Source organism: Rhinatrema bivittatum, chromosome 2 (assembly GCF_901001135.1).
Source record: "Rhinatrema bivittatum chromosome 2, aRhiBiv1.1, whole genome shotgun sequence".
NCBI classification, from domain to species: Eukaryota; Metazoa; Chordata; class Amphibia; order Gymnophiona; family Rhinatrematidae; genus Rhinatrema; species Rhinatrema bivittatum.
In genome coordinates, this window is record NC_042616.1 from 697,211,956 (window position 1) to 697,229,968 (window position 18,013).

Here is an 18,013-nt window from a genome sequence, read left to right on the forward strand (position 1 = left end):
TTTTACGGAATCCGTATTGAGATGGGGATAGTAGGTTATTGTCTTCAAGGAAGTTTGAGAGTCGAGAGTTTACCAATTTTTCCATTATCTTGGCTATGAAGGGGAGGTTGGCTATCGGTCTAAAATTGTTAGGATCGTTTGGGTCAAGATTTGGTTTTTTGAGAAGGGGTTTGAGTGATGCTAGTTTAAGGTTGTCAGGGTAGAGTCCTTGTGAGAGGGAACAATTTATGATATCTGCCAGGGTTTTGGAGATCGAATCCGGAATTGATAGTAGTAGATTGGCTGGGATGTGATCTGAAGGGTGGGAGGAAGGTTTCATTTTCCTTAGAATTCCTTGGATCTCCATGGATGAAGTTGTGTCAAGTTCTTCTAGCTGGGTGTAGTTGATTGAGGGTTGAGGAGTGGTTAGTGGCCCAGTGGGGTTAGTGGGGAGCTGAGATAGAAGAGTGTTGATTTTGTTGCTGAAGAATAGAGCTAATTCTTCCGCTTTCGATTGAGCTTGGTCATGTGCAATCTCTGGTTGGTTTAATTGTGTGAGGTTGGCTACATAGCTGAAGAGGGCTTTGGCATCGAATACAAGGTCGTGTATCTTCGAGGCGTAATAGTCCCTCTTGGATCTTAATGTGCTTGATTTGTATAGATGCAGAGATGATTTGTAGATTGAAAGGGTGTTGGTTCCTGGGTTTTTGCGCCATTTAGCCTCATTTTGCCTTAGTTGGAGTTTGAGCTTTCTTAGTTCTGAGGAGAACCAGGGCTGTCTTTTGGAGGAATTCTGGTGTGGTTTTTTTGTAATTGAAGGGCATAGCTTGTTAGCTATAGTTTCGGTGATTGTATTCCATGATCGAAGTGCTGAGTTCGGATCTGTAAGGTCCAGTTTGTGGAGTTGAGGTGATAGGTGATTATTGAGGTCTTCTGGGGAGCAAGTTTTCCTGTATGTGAAGGAGGGCGAAGGAATACAAGCCGGGCTAGTATCTTTTATAGAGAATGAAGTTGTTATGAGGTATGTTGTTGTTATGAGGTATGTTGTTGTTATGAGGTATGTTGCCTTAACCGAGGAGGAGAAAGGGAGAGGAAGGAAGGCTAATGGTGACCCAACTTTTTTTTTTCTTTTTAATAGGACATGAAGGATTTGAGGAAGTGTGTGTGTGTGGGGGGGGGGGGGGGGGCAGGCAGAGACTCAGTCTGGCAAAGCACACTTTTTCAACATTCCCAACTGGGAATTGGGCCTGGTTGCCTCATTTTTTATTTTTTTTAAAGACTGGTAAAGACAATTTATTTGACCACACAAGGACGGATAACTTTAAACCTAATGTGCGATATTTAAAAATAGCCAGTTAAGTTTTTAAGATATCTGGCTAAAGGTAGCAAGATAACTTTATTTTTGGATATTCAGTGGGATGGTTATTCTGATGAACATCCAGGATAATTTATCTGGATAACTTTAGCCAGATAACTTAGCTGTACTAGCTTTTTATGAACATTGATCTCAATAAATTTATATTGCTGACTGACCTGTAGCTCACTAGGACCTGAACTTACCATCAGAAAAGGTTCCTTGTCATACTAGATACATATATAATGGTGGCATGGACATATGAAGCTTTTCTGAAAAAAAGTGCTACTAGAATTGCAAGTGATGCCATATAAAAAGTCTCCAAGCTCTGAAAAGTGTTTCATCTTATATAAAACTACTCTTGGAACACCCTTGCTGTGATTGGACAGAAGAGATCTAATCTAATTAAATAATTAGAAAATCCGACCACATATCCCCAGTACTCTACAACTTACAATGGCTATCGGTTGAAAAAAGAATAGAGTACAAAATCCTCACAATCCTACACAAGACAATTCATAAAGCAGATTACACTGCCCTGGACAATATTATACATTTACATAAATCATCACGTACACAAGGTCAACATATAAAATTCAGCTGGATGTTCCTTCACTACCACAAGCCAAACTATCCTCCACAAGAAATAGAGCCATCTCCATCGTTGGCACAAAATTATGGAACTCATTACCTCATCACCTCAATTCGCAAGAAAACATTAAATCTTTTAAAAAAGAACTTAAAGCCTGGCTACTTTCACAGTCCTGCAATGGTTGCTCACCCAATGACAGCAGAACATAAATCTTTGATTTCATCCTCTGCGCGTTCCATTTTACGTGAGCAATCCCCCTCCTACGACGACCGCCCTGACTCACAGAAACCTTTCTCGCTTTTGTTACGGTATCAACCATCCCCCTACAAGATTTTTATACAGTCATATTTCTAATATATAATGTATTTATTGACTATTACTAAGTTATTGTTCTGATTCAATTTTTTTACTGTTATACTGTTATGGATTTAAATGTAACTGGTTTGTTATAATGTAAACCGGAGTGAAGGCAATGTCTGCTATACCTCGGAATATAAACGAATGCTAAACAAATAAATAAATAAATAATTTAATGTGAGGTTTATAACTGTTTGTCTTTCTGGTTTTTCGAAGGGCAATCCAATGCGGTAGACAGCAATATAAATAATAATAAATAATAAATACAGGATACATACATAAACAAATACAAATTAAAACATTTTAAAAAGTGTATATTAATACATAAAACTAAAATAACAAAAATAATGCAATCCCTGGCCCAGCAGCAAATTCTAATCTTATTCTCACTGGAGAAACCCACTGCTGTCCTTAAATTTAAAAAAGCATCGGTATTCTCCCTCCCTAGACAATCCCACGAGATTGCAAGATCATGCAAAATTCCAATTACTATATAATCATTCAAGATTTCTCTACCAATTTATTATTAAATGGCTAGTTAAGGGATCACATTCCCTACAAAGAGTCACTTTGCAAGTACAATAAACTACTCCTGGATGAATAAATTGTTAGTCTAAAAGAAGGAGTTATTACAGAAGTGGAATCAGAGTTATATTTTCTTAGCCTTTTATGCTTTCTAATCACAAGGTAGATGCTAAGATAGGAATGTTGAGATTACTTACCTGATAATCTCGTTTTCCTTAGTGTAGACAGATGGACTCAGAACAAGTGAGTATAGTGTGCTCGTGCTAGCAGTTGGAGACGGATCTGACGTCAGCACGGGTACATATACCCCCACAGGAAGTGAAGCACTTCAGTAATCTTCCTTGCAAAAGCTGTTATGGATATATGTGTACTGACGATCAATGAAATAGTGAAACAGGATTCTCCTGACCGATTGATATTAGCTGAAGACCGCCAGCATTCCCAACCGGAAGGCGTCGACACCTGGCAAAGGGGACGCTCTTATGTAAGCAAATGATACGGCATCCTTGAATCGGTGAAACCCATGTATACTGGCAGCCAGGCGGGATGCTGAGTCCATCTGTCTACACTAAGGAAAACGAGATTATCAGGTAAGTAATCTCAACATTTCCTAGCGTGTAGCCAGATGGACTCAGAACAAGTGGGATGTACAAAAGCTTTACTCCCGGACTGGGCGGGAGGCTGCCTGAGGACCGCGTAAGACTGCCCTCGCAAATGCTGTGTCCTCCCTGGCCTGGACATCCAGACGGTAAAACCTGGAGAAGGTATGGAGGGAGGACCACGTCGCCGCTTTACATATTTCTGCAGGCGACAGCATCCTAGATTCCGCCCAAGATGCTGCTTGGGCTCTGGTAGAATGAGCCTTGACTTGTAGAGGTGGTGACTTCCCGGCCTCTACGTAGGCCGCTCTGATAACTTCTTTAATCCAGCAGGCGATGGTGGGCCGAGAGGCCGCTTCTCCTTGTTTCTTCCCACTGTGAAGGACGAACAGATGGTCCGGTCCGTCTTTCGTACTGCTTCTGTCATTTCCAGATATCTGGGCAGCAATCTGCCGATGTCAAGATGGCGTAGCAAACGCCCTTCTTCTGATTTCTTCAAACCCGCCGTGGTTGGGAAGGATATGGTTTGGTTGAGGTGAAATTGTGAGACTACCTTAGGCAAGAAGGATGGAACCGTGCGAAGATGGATAGCCTCTGGAGTGATTCTGAGAAAGGTATCACGGCAGGACAGCGCTTGTAGTTCCGAAATACGGCGTGCTGAACACACAGCCAGCAAGAACACCATCTTCAAAGTTAGAGAACGGAGAGACAGGCCCCGAGGGGGTCTGAAAGTCGATCCCGCGAGGAAATCCAAAACTATGTTGAGGTTCCACAAAGGCACTGGCCACTTCAGTGGCGGACGAATATGCTTGACTCCTTTCAGGAAGCGAGAAACATCTGGGTGCGTGGCAATGGTCTTGCCGTCCCTCCTGGGACCGTAGCAAGACAGTGCAGCCACCTGAACCTTGATGGAGCTGAGGGAGAGACCCTTCTGAAGTCCATCTTGCAGGAAATCCAAAACAATAGGGATTGTGGTCGCATGTGGATTGGTGCCATGAGTGTCGCACCAGGCTTCAAATAATCTCCAGATCCTTACGTAGGTGAGAGATGTGGAAAACTTGCGAGCTCGGAGGAATCTATCTATCACCGGCTCTGAGTAACCTCTTTTCTTCAGCCTAGCCCTCTCAATGGCCAGACCGTAAAAGAGAACTGAGCCGGATCCTCGTGGAGGATGGGACCCTGACGCAGCAGGTCCCTGAGAGGAGGCAGGGGAAGGGGCTCCCCTGCCAGTAGTCTTCTCATGTCCACGTACCAGGGTCTTCTTGGCCAGTCTGGTGCCACTAGAAGAACTAGGCCCCGGTGCTTCTGAATCTTGTGGATAAGGGTGCCCAGCAGGGGCCATGGAGGGAAAGCGTATAGCAGGGTCCCTGGAGGCCATGGCTGAACCAGGGCGTCGATCCCGTGAGAGAATGGATCTCGCTTGTGGCTGAAGTATCTGGGTACTTGAGCATTGGACCTGTCCGCTAGTAAGTCCATGTCCGGAATCCCCCAGTGATCCACAATCATCTGGAAGGCTGTGGGCGACAGCTGCCATTCCCCCGGATTTAGGCTTTCTCTGCTGAGGAAGTCTGCCGCGGTGTTGTCCTTTCCGGCAATGTGGACGGCGGAGATGTCCTGGAGATTCGCCTCTGCCCAAGCCATCAGCGGGGCTATCTCTAGGGATACCTGTTGGCTTCTGGTTCCGTCCTGATGGTTGATATATGCCACCGTGGTGGCGTTGTCGGACATCACGCTGAATGCCCGGTTCCGCAATCTGTGAGCAAATCGCAGGCAGGCTAACCGGACTGCCCATGCCTCTAGGCGGTTGATGTTCCACCCCGACTCTTCTCTGTTCCACCGCCCTTGTGCGGTGAGGTCTTCGCAGTGTGCTCCCCATCCGCTCAGGCTGGCATCTGTGGTGAGCAGAATCCCCGTGGGGGAGGACATCCTTGATCCCCTGCTCGTGTGGTTGGACTGCAACCACCACCGTAACTGGGTCTGCACTCTGGCTGGCAGAGGTAGATGAACGGAATAATTCCGGAAGCGAGGGCTCCAGCGAGAGAGCAGGGAGCGTTGTAGAGGTCTCATATGGGCCCTTGCCCAGGGTACCACTTCCAGGGTGGATGCCATGAGGCCGAGAACCTGCAGATAATCCCAAGCTATGGGCCGGCTGGCTCCCATCAAGGACGGAGACGCGTCTGAAGTTGTAACCTTCTCTTGGTAGTGAGACTGACTTTGTCTGCGTGGGTGTCGAACTGGACTCCCAGGTATTCCAATGATTGGGAAGGCTGTAGGCAACTCTTGTTGAGGTTGACTACCCATCCCAGGCTTTCCAGAAGGGCGATCACTCTGTTGGTTGCCCGATGGCTCTCCTCTCGTGATTTCGCCCTGATCAGCCAATCGTCTAGGTAGGGATGGACAAGGATTCCTTCCCATCTGAGCGCCGCTGCTACCACTACGATCACCTTGGTGAAGGTCTGCGGCGCCGTGGCTAACCCGAAGGGCAAAGCCCGGAATTGGAAGTGGCGTCCCAGAACCTTGAAGCGTAGGTAGCGCTGATGATCCGGATGGATCGGGATATGCAGGTAGGCTTCTGAAAAGTCTAAGGCCGTGAGGAATTCTCCTGGCTGTACTGCGGTCTTGACTGAGCGTAGAGTTTCCATGCGAAACCTCGGGACCCTTAAGTATCGAATGACTGACTTGAGGTCCAGTACGGGCCGGAAAGTGCCCTCTTTCTTGGGTACCATGAAATAAATGGAATAATGCCCAGAATCCATTTCCCATGCAGGTACTGGGATTATGGCTTTCAAGGACAGGAGCCTCTCCAGGGTAGCTTCCAATGCTGCCTTCCTGTGGATTGGACACGGAGATTCCACAAACCTGTCCGGAGGGAGATGATGAAAGTCCAGAAAATACCCCTCTCGGATGATGGCGAGAACCCACTGCTCCGACGTAATCTCGACCCATCTGGGGTAGAAGAGGGTTAACCTGCCCCCCTATGGCCCCGTCCCCCGGATGGATCGGCTGATTCTTATTGGGAGGCGCGGCCAGGCCCTGAACCCGAGCCGGTTCCCCTCTTATGCTGCTTGGTCCGAAAGGACTGGTTCCTGGCCTGAGGACGGGATGCCTGGTAGCAACTCCTATAGGGAGTGAAGCGTTGGGAGCTTCTGCCTCTGGAAGGCCTCGGAAAGGCGCGCTGGTTCCTCTTGAACCTATCTTCCGGCAGGCGAGGTATTGGAGAGGCACCCCATGTGCTGGCCAGTTTATCAAGGTCGCTGCCGAACAGGAGAGAACCCCTAAAGGGCATCCTGGTGAGGCGTGTCTTCGAAGGAGCATCGGCTGACCAATTCCGTATCCAGAGCTGCCTCCTGGCAGCAACAGAGGATGAGACCCCCTTGGCTGTTGTACGGACTAGGTCGGATGCGGCATCCGTGAGGAACGAGACAGCGGACTCCATGTCCGCTGCCGGAGCATTGTTTCTAACCTGTGACAAACAGGAACGCTTCACCACTGTGCAGCAGGTTGCGATCCGCAAAGCTAGAGCAGCCACCTCAAAAGTCTGCTTCAGGATGGCGTCCAGTCGCCGGTCATGAGGCTCCTTGAGGGCCGCCCCCCCCCTCAACTGGAATGGTAGTGCGCTTGACCACAGCGCTCACCAAGGCGTCCACCTGAGGGCACGCCAGCATCTCCTTGATTGCCGGGTCCAGGGGGTACATGCCCGTCAGGGCCCGACCCCCTTTGAATGAGGCCGCTGGTGCAGCCCATTCCAAATCAATCAGTTGCTGTGCTGCTTGCAAGAAGGGAAAATGGCGAGCTGTAGGACGAAGACCTTCCAGCAGAGGGTTCTGCGTAGATGGCACCGTAGCACTGGGGCCTGTAATAGCCAACCCCACCAGGCACTGAGATACCAGGTCGGAGAGATCTTTCTTGGGAAAGAACTGCCTCATGGTACGATATGGCTCAATCCCCGAGGGAAGTTCCCCCTCCTCGGGGGGTTCGGACTCGTCCTCCGAGACATCAGGGTCCGTCTGAGCCGGACTGCCCGAAGGCGGGTGCCCATGATAAGGGCGCGAAGGTCCAGGGGGCAGGATCCGCTGGAGCAGCAACAGCAGCAGCAGCAGGGCCTGGACGGGAAGCTGATTGCATCTGTACAAAGGCATGGATCCCCTTAAAGAGATCCACCCATGAAATGGAAGCGGTCTCTAGCCGTCGGGGTACCAGGTCCCCCGGGATCCCAGGTTGTTCGAGACTGCCCGCTAGATCCGGGGTGGCCCCTGGGGAACTGTCAGCAAACCTCGGTTGAGACTGGTCCTGACCCGAGGCTCCCACTGCCTTCTCACATTGGGCACAAAGGGAGTCTGGCTCCTCGCTGTATGTGGCTCTAAGCTGGCATGCTGAGCAGAGGCCGAGAGCTTTCACGCCAGAATCAGAAGGCGCCGCCGCAGGAGACGCCGGGGCGTTCGAATGTTCCATCGCGGCTTGCGAAGAATATACGCTTAATATAATATGCGCTCAATAATATGCGGCAGCAATATACGCTTAATACAATATGCGCTCAATAATATGCGCTCAATGATATGCGGCAGCAATATACGCTTAATACAATATGCGCTCAATAATATGTGGCAGCAATAAACGCTTAATACAATATGCGCTCAATAATAAGCGGCAGCAATATACGCTTAATACAATATGTGCTCAATAATAAGCGGCAGCAATATACTCTTAATACAATATGCGGTCAATAATATGCGGTCAGTAATATACGCTCAAAGGATATACAGGCGCCTATCATGGGCGCTCAATACCTAAACAAGGCCGACAAAATGGCGACCTCCACGGCGTGCCGCATACAGGCAACGCCACCGAACCTCGGACCTCGGAGACCAAATATAAGAGATGTACGCCTTACCTGATCCTCGGCGCTTCCCGGCTGGAACCCGGGCAATCTCCGGCTGCGGGGGGAGAGGGGAAATACCTTCACCGCCGCTTCTGAGGAAATGCACCCGCTGCCTCTAGGTCCACGCCGGGACCGAGGCGCCTCTTAGCCCGACCCAAGCCCTTCATGCTCGGGGGCTAGATCCCTGCCGCGATTCGGCCACCGGACCGAGGCCTAGACCTCCGAGGGATCACGGAAATCACCCCGGGAAACTCAACTGGGGGAGGGACCCGAGGGTGTCACCGCAGGAGTGCGGGGCTCGATGTTCCTGTAGAAATTTATTAAGTAGAATATAGAAAGTAGAAAATAGAAAAGTAGTATTGGAAAACACGCTCAGCGAGCGTGCAGGCTCTCCAAACTGCTTTGGAGACGGAAATTACTGAAGTGCTTCACTTCCTGTGGGGGTATATGTACCCGTGCTGTCGTCAGATCCGTCTCCAACTGCTAGCACGAGCACACTATACCCACTTGTTCTGAGTCCATCTGGCTACACGCTAGGAAATATCATATTTTTGTCTAAATATCCTGAGACACCATTTTCAATAAGGTAGGCTTTTCAGGTTTGAAACATACACACAAAAAAAAGTAGAGTAGTAGATGATCTGTATTGTCCACTTAGAAAAAGTAATTACAACCGAAGATATACGGTGGATGATCGACCCAAAAAGAAAAAAATAAATGTTACAAATTCCAAGCTGGCAGCCGCATTTCTCCACCCTATGCAACTATTCCAACCTATTAAAATATTCTATGTCAGAACACAGCATCTGTGTTGTAAAGGTCCTGTCAGAGAAAAAAAAAGAGATTACTTTCTACTTACTTCCATTTCCTGACGCAGCCACTGTTCTAACTCTGAATTCTTTTTAGTGTGATGAGCTATCAGATCTGACCCACCAATAATATATGGAAGTTCTCCAGCTCCAGGGAAAGCTACCTGTCGAGAAATCAGGTGTTCAGTCTCAAAGTACAAATTAAATCTTAGGTTCAGGTACAAGAATGCGATTTAAAAAATCTACCGACTACATACTTTGTGTGCTCTTGAGCAAGCTACTTTATCAACCTGCTCCTCTGGGACGCTAGCTGAAAAAAGAGGTATTTTGATTTAATGTGACTTTTCCAATTAACATTGCAGTAGTGTGGGATATAAGTTTAAAAGATAAAATAAATTACATATTGGACACGTTATGGGCAAGGACCTCTATTTCCTGTGGCAGATGGTGGGTACATGCTATTACAAGAATTGTAAAACCCCCATCTCATTTTTCTCCTCTCCACTTCCCTCGGATGCTGCATGCTGTGCAGCACTGCGACCCTACACCCAACAGTTACCATTAGCATGAAAAAGCAGCAGAAGAGACGACAGCATTTGGAGAAGAGAAGCAAAATTGTGGCTTGGTAGCACTGGGAGGGGAGCGAGGCAGGGGATAAGGGTAATAGAAAAATAGGAGAGGTGGGCAGGGGATGAAAGGAGGCGGCTTAGATGCTGGAAATGGCAGCCAGACCCGGTGGTAGTGGAAGGTGATAGTTGTGGAACCCCGGTTACCTACATTTCACAGGAAACGTCAAGCTTTGTGGCAAGGGATAAATTGTAAAGTAATTACCAAGCCATTGAGAAAAATCAAGAATCTTGCATAGCCACTTTGAAATTTGACTATAATTAAAAATATATTTATAATTAAAAATATATTTATGGGTCTAAATAATAAAATTGATAATATAAAACAATGAAAATAAAAAATTACATACCTATTAAAACTCAAATAAGAAAATTCAAATAAAGAAAAAGGTGAATGAAAAAAAAAAAAAAAACATCTTGGGCTGAAAAAATAAATATGTCTTAAAAGGATCACAGTGTATTATTCATCATTGGAAAGTTAGGACTACCTACAGAACTGGCTATTTACCTGTTGTGTCATGAAACTCTACTTTGATTATGTTGTAATGCCACGTAGCACTGTAAGTGAAGATGACTTCATTCAGCATTAACTCTGTCATTTTTTAGTTCTAGTATCCCTTGCACATCATCACTGACTCCCTGACATCTATTTTTATTTTTTATATTTTAAGCATGGTCATTGCATCGCGGTCCATTCTAACACAAAGTAAATCTCTCCAGTACTATCTTGTCTGTGTTCACAACCAGTGCCTCAACTATTTATATCTGCACATATATTGTTCCCTGTGTTCCTTTTCTGCATCATCTCTGTACACTATTATGATGTCATAACACACATATATGTTATGATTTATTTTACTTCTTGAGTTTGTACACCACTATATGTTGTTGATTGATTTTAATTTTCTAAGTGTGTTCATTTTTTGAGGTTTTATATATTTGTTTCTAGTTGCCCCTGAGGCAGCTCTACAAAAAAGAGCGAAACTCGGCCAGAGTCGGGCAAATTTCAATAAAGGGCTTTTTCCATCATCCGATTCTCATTCTCTTCACTGTCGCACAGCCAACTGGATCGGCTTCCGCTTTGCTTTTTGGTTTCTTCTTTAGGTAATACAGCAGAACTCTCTTACAGTTCATCTAAAGAGTGCATTCTCCTTTGCTTGCATGAGGTCTCACAAAGGAGGTAGGAAGCTCAAAAGCTTGGATAAAACCAATATTAGAAGGAACTTGGAGTGGGTCCGTAGAATAAATTTATTGTGAAACAACTGCAGGTATTGAATATAAAACCAGAGCCTGTAGTTCACCCTCTCATTACTGTCACTTTAGCATGAAGAGTAATACTTTCCAGGTGAGAAACTTCAAGTCCACCAACTAGAGAGGTGTGAAAGGAAGTTTTCTGAATTGAACTAGGATTGCATTGAGTTCCCAAAGCACTGGAGATTTACTGACTGGAGGATGGATTGCCAGTAATTTCATCAACTTGAATACCAAAGGATGGAGAGAGATCAGATCTCTACCTGTTAGTGATATGTTGAAATGACAAAGAGGTGCTGAAGCAAGAGGATAAGAAGAATAGACACTTAAGCAAGTCCCTTGGGCTAAAGAAGAAAGGATGCAGATGGCTGGCCCCACACCAATCAAGAATCTCTTCCACTTAAAACCACAGGATCTTATGGTTGAAGGCTTTCAAGCCACAATCAGTATATCTTTTACCTCCTCCGGAAGGTGTAAGGAAAAGACTGATTCATGCTCACATCCATGCTGTGCGAGCCAGTGATAAGAACATGAAAACATAAGAAGTTGACTTACTGGGTCAGACTGAAGGTCTATCAAGCCCAGTATCCCGTTTCCAACAGTGGCCAATCAACACTACAAATACATGTCAACACCCAAACATTAAATACATCCTATGCTACTGTTGCCAGTATTAAGCAGTAGCAATTCCCTAAGTCAACATGATTAATAGCAGTTTAGGGAATTCTCCCACAGGAACTTATCAAAACCTTTTTTAAACCCCGCTATACTAACTGCCTTAACCACATCTTCTGGCAATGAATTCTAGAGTTTAACTGCATTTGAGCGAAAAAGAATTTTCTCCGATTTCTTTGAAATGTCATACTTGCTAATTTCATGGAGTGCATCCTAGTCCCTCTATTATTTGAAAGTGTAAATAAGCGATTCACATTTACCTTTTCAAGTCCTTTCATAATTTTATAGACCTCTATCATATCCCCCCTCAGCCATCTCTTCTCCAAGATGAACAGCCTTAACCTCTTTAACCTTTCTTCATAGGGAAGCCGTTCCATGCCCTTTTTCATTTGATCATCCTTCTTTGTAAATTCACCACTGTAGCTATATCTTTTTTGAGATGCAGCGACCAGAACATAGTATTCAAGGTGCAGTTTCACCAAGGAGCAAGAAAGAAGTATTATGACATTCTTCGCTTTATTCAATATTCCTTTCTTAATAATTCCTAATATTGTTTACTTTTTTGACTGCCACAGCACACAGACGACAATTTCAACATATTATCCACTATGATGCCTAGATCTTTTTCCTGGTTAGTAACTTCTAATATGGAACCTAACATCATGTAACTACAGCATGGGTTATTTTTCCCTATATGCATCACTTTGTAATTAACCACATTAAATTTCATTTACTATTTGAACGCACAATCTTTCAATTTATCACAATCTGCTAGTGATTTACCATAACTATACTGAATAATTTTGTGTCATTTGCAAATGTGATCATCTTACTCAGTTGTACTCCTTTCCAGATCATTTATAAACATTTTAAAAAGATCTCCTCTCCCACGACTTTTTAGTTTTCTTAAAAGCCTCTCATGAGGGACTTTTTCAAATGTCTTCTGAAAATCCAAATACACTAAATCTACCAGTTCACTTTTATCCACGTTTTTTAACTCCTTCAAAAAAAGTAGCAGATTTGTTAGACAAGAGTTTCATTGGGTAAATCCATGCTGTCTCTGTCCCATAAAACCATGCCTACCTATATGTTCTGTGATTTTGATCTTTAGAATAGTTTCCACAATTTTTCCTGGCACTTAAGTCAGGCTCACTGATCTATATTTTCCTGGATCACCCCTGGAAATATTTTAAAATATCAGAGTTACATTACCCACCCTCCAGTCCTCAGGTACAATGGATGATTTTAATGATAGGTTACAAATTACTAGTAATAGTTTTGAAATTTCATTTTTTAGTTCTTTCAGAACCCTGGGGTATATATCAACCAGTCCAGGTGATTTGCTACTGCTCAGTTTGTCAATATGGCCTACTACATCTTCCGGGTTCACCGTGATTTGGTTCAGTTCATCTGAATCATTACCCCTGAAAACCATCTCCAGAGTGGGTATCTCCCCAAAATCCTCATTAGTAAACACCAAAGCAAAGAATTCATTTAGTATTTCCATGATGGCCTTATCTTCCTTAAGTGCACTTTAACCCCTCAACCATCCAACGGTCCAACTGACACCATCACAGGGTACCATCAAGCTAGGGTGAGATAACATAATACAAAATGTCATCTTTGTGAGACTTTCCTCATTCCAAATGACGTCAAATCTTCACCAAGGTGTACTGTGCTGTTTTGTACATCTCACTCCACATGCGAAACTGGCCCCTAAACCCTAAACCACCACCAACACCTCACGTGGCCATCCTAAAGAGATATAAATAGGTGCACACAGTGAGGCCCTCCCCAGAGGCTCTCTCTCTCTCTACTCCACTTCACTCCCTTTTTCCCTCCCCAAGCGCAGAAATGGACAAAATGCAATTCCAAAAATGTATTGCGAATTGCATTATGGCCATTTCAGGCATATCGCACAGCTTAATGCAAGGGAAAAAGGTATAGTTATTTCTGGTGTTAAAACTGTGCGATAGCATGCGTTATGCTATCTCATGGTGCGATATTGCTCCTAATTTAACTAATTTCCACCCAAAACTCCTCCCCGATCCCGTCTCCCCAAAAATTTGCATTCACACATGCACTATAGTGTTTTTCGCGTGCATTAACGCCAACGCATTTTGATGAATGATACGGTTAGCTGGATAAATGGTGCTCTATATTGGAATGGCTCCAGACAACCACTGACATAACCAAAACACTTTTCAGCCAAACAAGTTTTCCGGCTATGTCAGGAGAGGTCTAGAAAGGTGTGATTTTTAAGTGCCAAACTTAGTCAGACAGACACACTGAATATGGACCTCTATATTTCAAGTATAGTCTCCAAGCTACCAGAGGGCAAAATGTAGGCATCTGCCACATCTCATTCTTTCTTAATGCTGATAGACAGACTCTCTGCCAGGTTATATGAGAACCTAGAATAGCAGTGATCCTCTGGTGGTGATGGTGGGGTGGGGGTATGCTGTACCATGTCCAGAAGGGGAACCAATGGAATCCCTGTGGAATCTTGTCTTCTGACCTGAGAGGAACACTAAGTCATGACCCTGATGATGAAGAAGGTGACCAAGATGGAGACCTTCACCATTCCAGCAGGGAAACATCTGGAAGGAACTCAAGAGTGGATGGAGCCCACTTTATCTGTGGTGAGAGCTTACCTCAAAATTTGGAAATTCATATGATGACATATGTCACAGAGAAGGACTTGCAGCAGCCCCCACTAGGTGGATAAATGTCCTTAATCTTGGACAAGAAAGGTTCTAACCTCTCTCTTCGGTCTTCAGGAGTTCAGGCAAATATATTCTTCACTAGCTCTAATAACTGGTTTCCCACTGGTTAAGAAACCCCTCTGAGCCACAGCTGAAGACAAATATTTATTTCAGAAATCCAGCTCAGCTTCTCCTCACTGAGGGCTGCCAGTAAAGCTGAAAAGAAATTTGGCATTATAGTAGCATCCCTGCCACAGAAGCAGCCGGCTCAGCAGTGCTCCGCACAGGTGCATCAACAGCTCCTGTCGACTAACAGTGGTTGTCTGGAGCCATTCCAATATAGAGCACACTGGCTCCCCATAGCCTCTCGTATTATCTACAAAACACTCACCATAATGCATAAAGCAATTTACACCCACAACTCCAACTGGCTAGACCTACCCTTCACAACCACCCAGTCCAATCGACTGACTAGAACGACCAATAAAGGCACCCTAGTTGTGCCCTCCCTTAAAGCAGCCCATCTCACCTCTACACGTGACCGTGCTCTTTCCATAGCAGGTCCCACTCACTGGAACACACTGCCGCCTGACCTACGCCTTGAACCATGTATGAACAACTTCAAAAGAAATTGAAAACATGGTTGTTCAACATGCCTACCCAGAATAAAAACTCACACCTCCTCCAATAAAAAATAGACCACATTGCGTCTGTTCCATCTTCCTCATACTGAGGAACCATATGTTGTTATCCTCTCTCCTCGTTCACACCGAGGAACCATGTTAATGTTAATGTTACTGTTATTTCTCGTCTATCCTATTTAATTATTTACCCTCCTCCCAGTTTCTAATTCCCTGTTAAAATGTAACTTCCATACTTTACCAGTTTTGATGTAAACCGGCATGATGTCCACAACTAATGCCGGTATATAAAAATGTTTAAATAAATAAAATAAATAACACCCACTCCATAGATGACACCAGCAGTTGCTTATGCCTCACGAGTCATTGTAGGACTCTTGGACATATATGCCAAAGTGTTCTCCTCAGATACCACTCATGTGTTGACTTCACCTTAAAATGCAAGCCCTGGCTGAGGACCTTATGCCCTGGCCAGCCCTGCATCCAGAAAAAAACAAATACCTTGGCACTATAGGAATCCTCTGGGTTATGAATGAGGACAGCACCTGTGCATGAGATTAGGTCCAGCCTTGTCGACAAGAAGGGCTCTGCTCTGGTGGAGTTATGCATCAACATAATAGATCTTTTTTGTCTCTGAGGGCTATGACCCCCAAAGGGGATCCACCCATGCTGCTCTGGCACTCTTCTCAGCACCTCCTCCAATGCTAGACTTCTGTGACACACTCAACCCTGACCAAAGTCACATCCACAGCCTTCCTGTGCTTGCGGAATTGAGAGAGAGAAGCTTCCTGTCTCAATTTATTGTGCTAGGAGCCTGCTAATGCTTGACAAGGAGCTGCTCGATTGCACAACCTTATGCTAAGGCTTGGGGTTTTTAACCACCAACACCTTCCTTAGGGCCCTTAATCTTCCAGATATTTGATACTGTTGACCCAAGAGGAAATCCGAACACAGCTGCTGCAGCAGCTGAAGGACTGATGGTCCAGGTCCAAAAATTGATAGCAGATGCAGTACAAATCCGTTATGGACAACTGGTATCCACAGATGCAGCCCTTAAAATAACTTTACATAGGCTTCTTGGCCTCAGACTTCTCTATAGTCTGATATCATACTTAAATTCTCAATCTTCCTTGTTTTTTTAAACTTAAAAAGTTCTGTTTGAATGGTTGCTGAAGCAGCAACAGGAAATGTTTTAAGCAACAAGGCAGATAGGAGCACTAGACCCTAAAAAGTACAAAAATTCTAAGAAAGACTGGGACACGTCCATACAGTAGATTGGATAAAGAAAGACTGAGGAGCTTAGATGAGCGTGTGCACATGGGAACACCTGTCTTTATGAAGCTCTGAGAGCTAGGACATATTGGCACCATCAGATGAAGTCATCTATGCATAATAACTAATTCATGCCTGCTTGTCATCAAAGAATTTAATTTATCACAGCCTCACTGTCATGTTAAAACTATTTTGTTTGCATTTAGTTTTCATAATCTAGAAACCTGAGGTTTCTTTTGCTCTCTACTCATCCCTCCTACAAAATAATGTTTCCCTCATTTTTAATAGCCCATCCCCCTCTCACTAGATGGCTGGCCTGGACATCTGTGGCTTCCCTTGTCAAACACAGGCAAGTCTCTTCTGTGATTATCCTGAATGCTGCTCTTTTGTCGGTAGAGGTTGCCACAAAAGTGATATCCATCTTTGCTTCCTTGTTGTCATCTAGCTCATCACCCTGCGTGCTTCTGAACTCTGCCTGTCCCATTTGACAGGGGACTCAAATTGCAGTATTCTGTGCTGCAGTACTACGTCAAAATCATGGCTAGCCCCAAAATACAAATAAATTGTGGGTAGGGGAAAGGGACCACAGTCCTCAAAAAGTAATATGCATTATTTGAATTTATATAGCACCTTTCATCCAAACTGGATTCCAACACTCTTTACAATTGTAATGTGTCAGAAACAAGCACACAACCACTATATTTGAAAAGAGAAGAATTTTGTGACATGCCTTAAAGAAAATTCAAACTATTTTTTTAAGCAGTTAAAATGCCTTAACATGTTGTCTACAGGCAGAACTTCAAATACTAGCCCTGTTCTCACAGACATTACACACTTACCTTTTTGAATTTCTTAAAGTTTTTGACATGCTGATATTCTGTTCTTATGGATGACTGATTATTTTGTGTTGGATGGCTTACAACCAATGACCTAAATTCAGTCACCAAAAGTCTGCTGGGAAGAATGTCAGAATCTTCTTGAAGTCCTTGAGGGCTCTTAAAAAGAAAAAACAGAACAAACAAGAATTTAGGTCAAATGTTTTAAAGAAGCATCTGAACATAGCCAAACCATTTTCAAGGTACTGCAAAAATTCAGTCTCTATTGCACCGAAGGGCAATTTCTGTTCCAGCCATTTAAAGAAACCTACTGTTAGGACTGCTGAAGTCTTAAAAACAAATTCAAAGGAAAAATATTTGAAGTACTAAAGCCGCTACCAAAAGATAAGGGAAAACCACTAAAGTTAAACATATCATTAGTATCTAAACTGAAAAGTAAACCAGGCTTTGCAACATTTCACACACGATACACTCTTGGAACAGACTTCAGGGGTAGAAATGTACACTGTACCATTTTAATTGCAGAGATTTTATAAAACATGGAACTGCTGCCAAGGACAGAGAGAGTTTCAGCCATAAAAAACATTTTCTCACAGCAACGAATTGAGCTAGACGATGGCCTCCCACACAGAAGGCTGGCCTTTCGTTTTCCAATGCTTGAATTCAAGATCTCGCTTAAGTTCCTGCTCTTCAGTCAAAACAATAAACCCTAAACAGCATGGAGACGCAGAGTATTACAATTATCGGAGTGTATGTGTGAAAATAAAAGGAAGAATGAGAAAACTGAAGGTGATCCCTGAAATACAAAGTTTATAAATAAAGTTGCAGTGACTTCTAGGTGCTTGAGTTGCTACAGTATAAGCCTTTACACAATCTATCTGGCAATTCTGTGGTTTCAAATGTAATTGTGATA

General features: G+C 44.3%; 1 protein-coding gene across 1 annotated transcript in view; it reads right to left on the bottom strand.

The window, feature by feature from the left end:
* The window catches only part of NBN (nibrin), a 298,561-nt gene that overhangs the window by 57,590 nt on the left and 222,958 nt on the right, over positions 1 to 18,013 (bottom strand). The window contains exons 12-13 of the mRNA XM_029591629.1: positions 17,104 to 17,259; positions 9,145 to 9,258 (exon numbers count right to left, since the gene is read on the bottom strand). Coding sequence (XP_029447489.1) covers positions 9,145 to 9,258; positions 17,104 to 17,259 — 270 coding nt within the window. The remainder of the gene's footprint in view (positions 1 to 9,144; positions 9,259 to 17,103; positions 17,260 to 18,013) is intronic.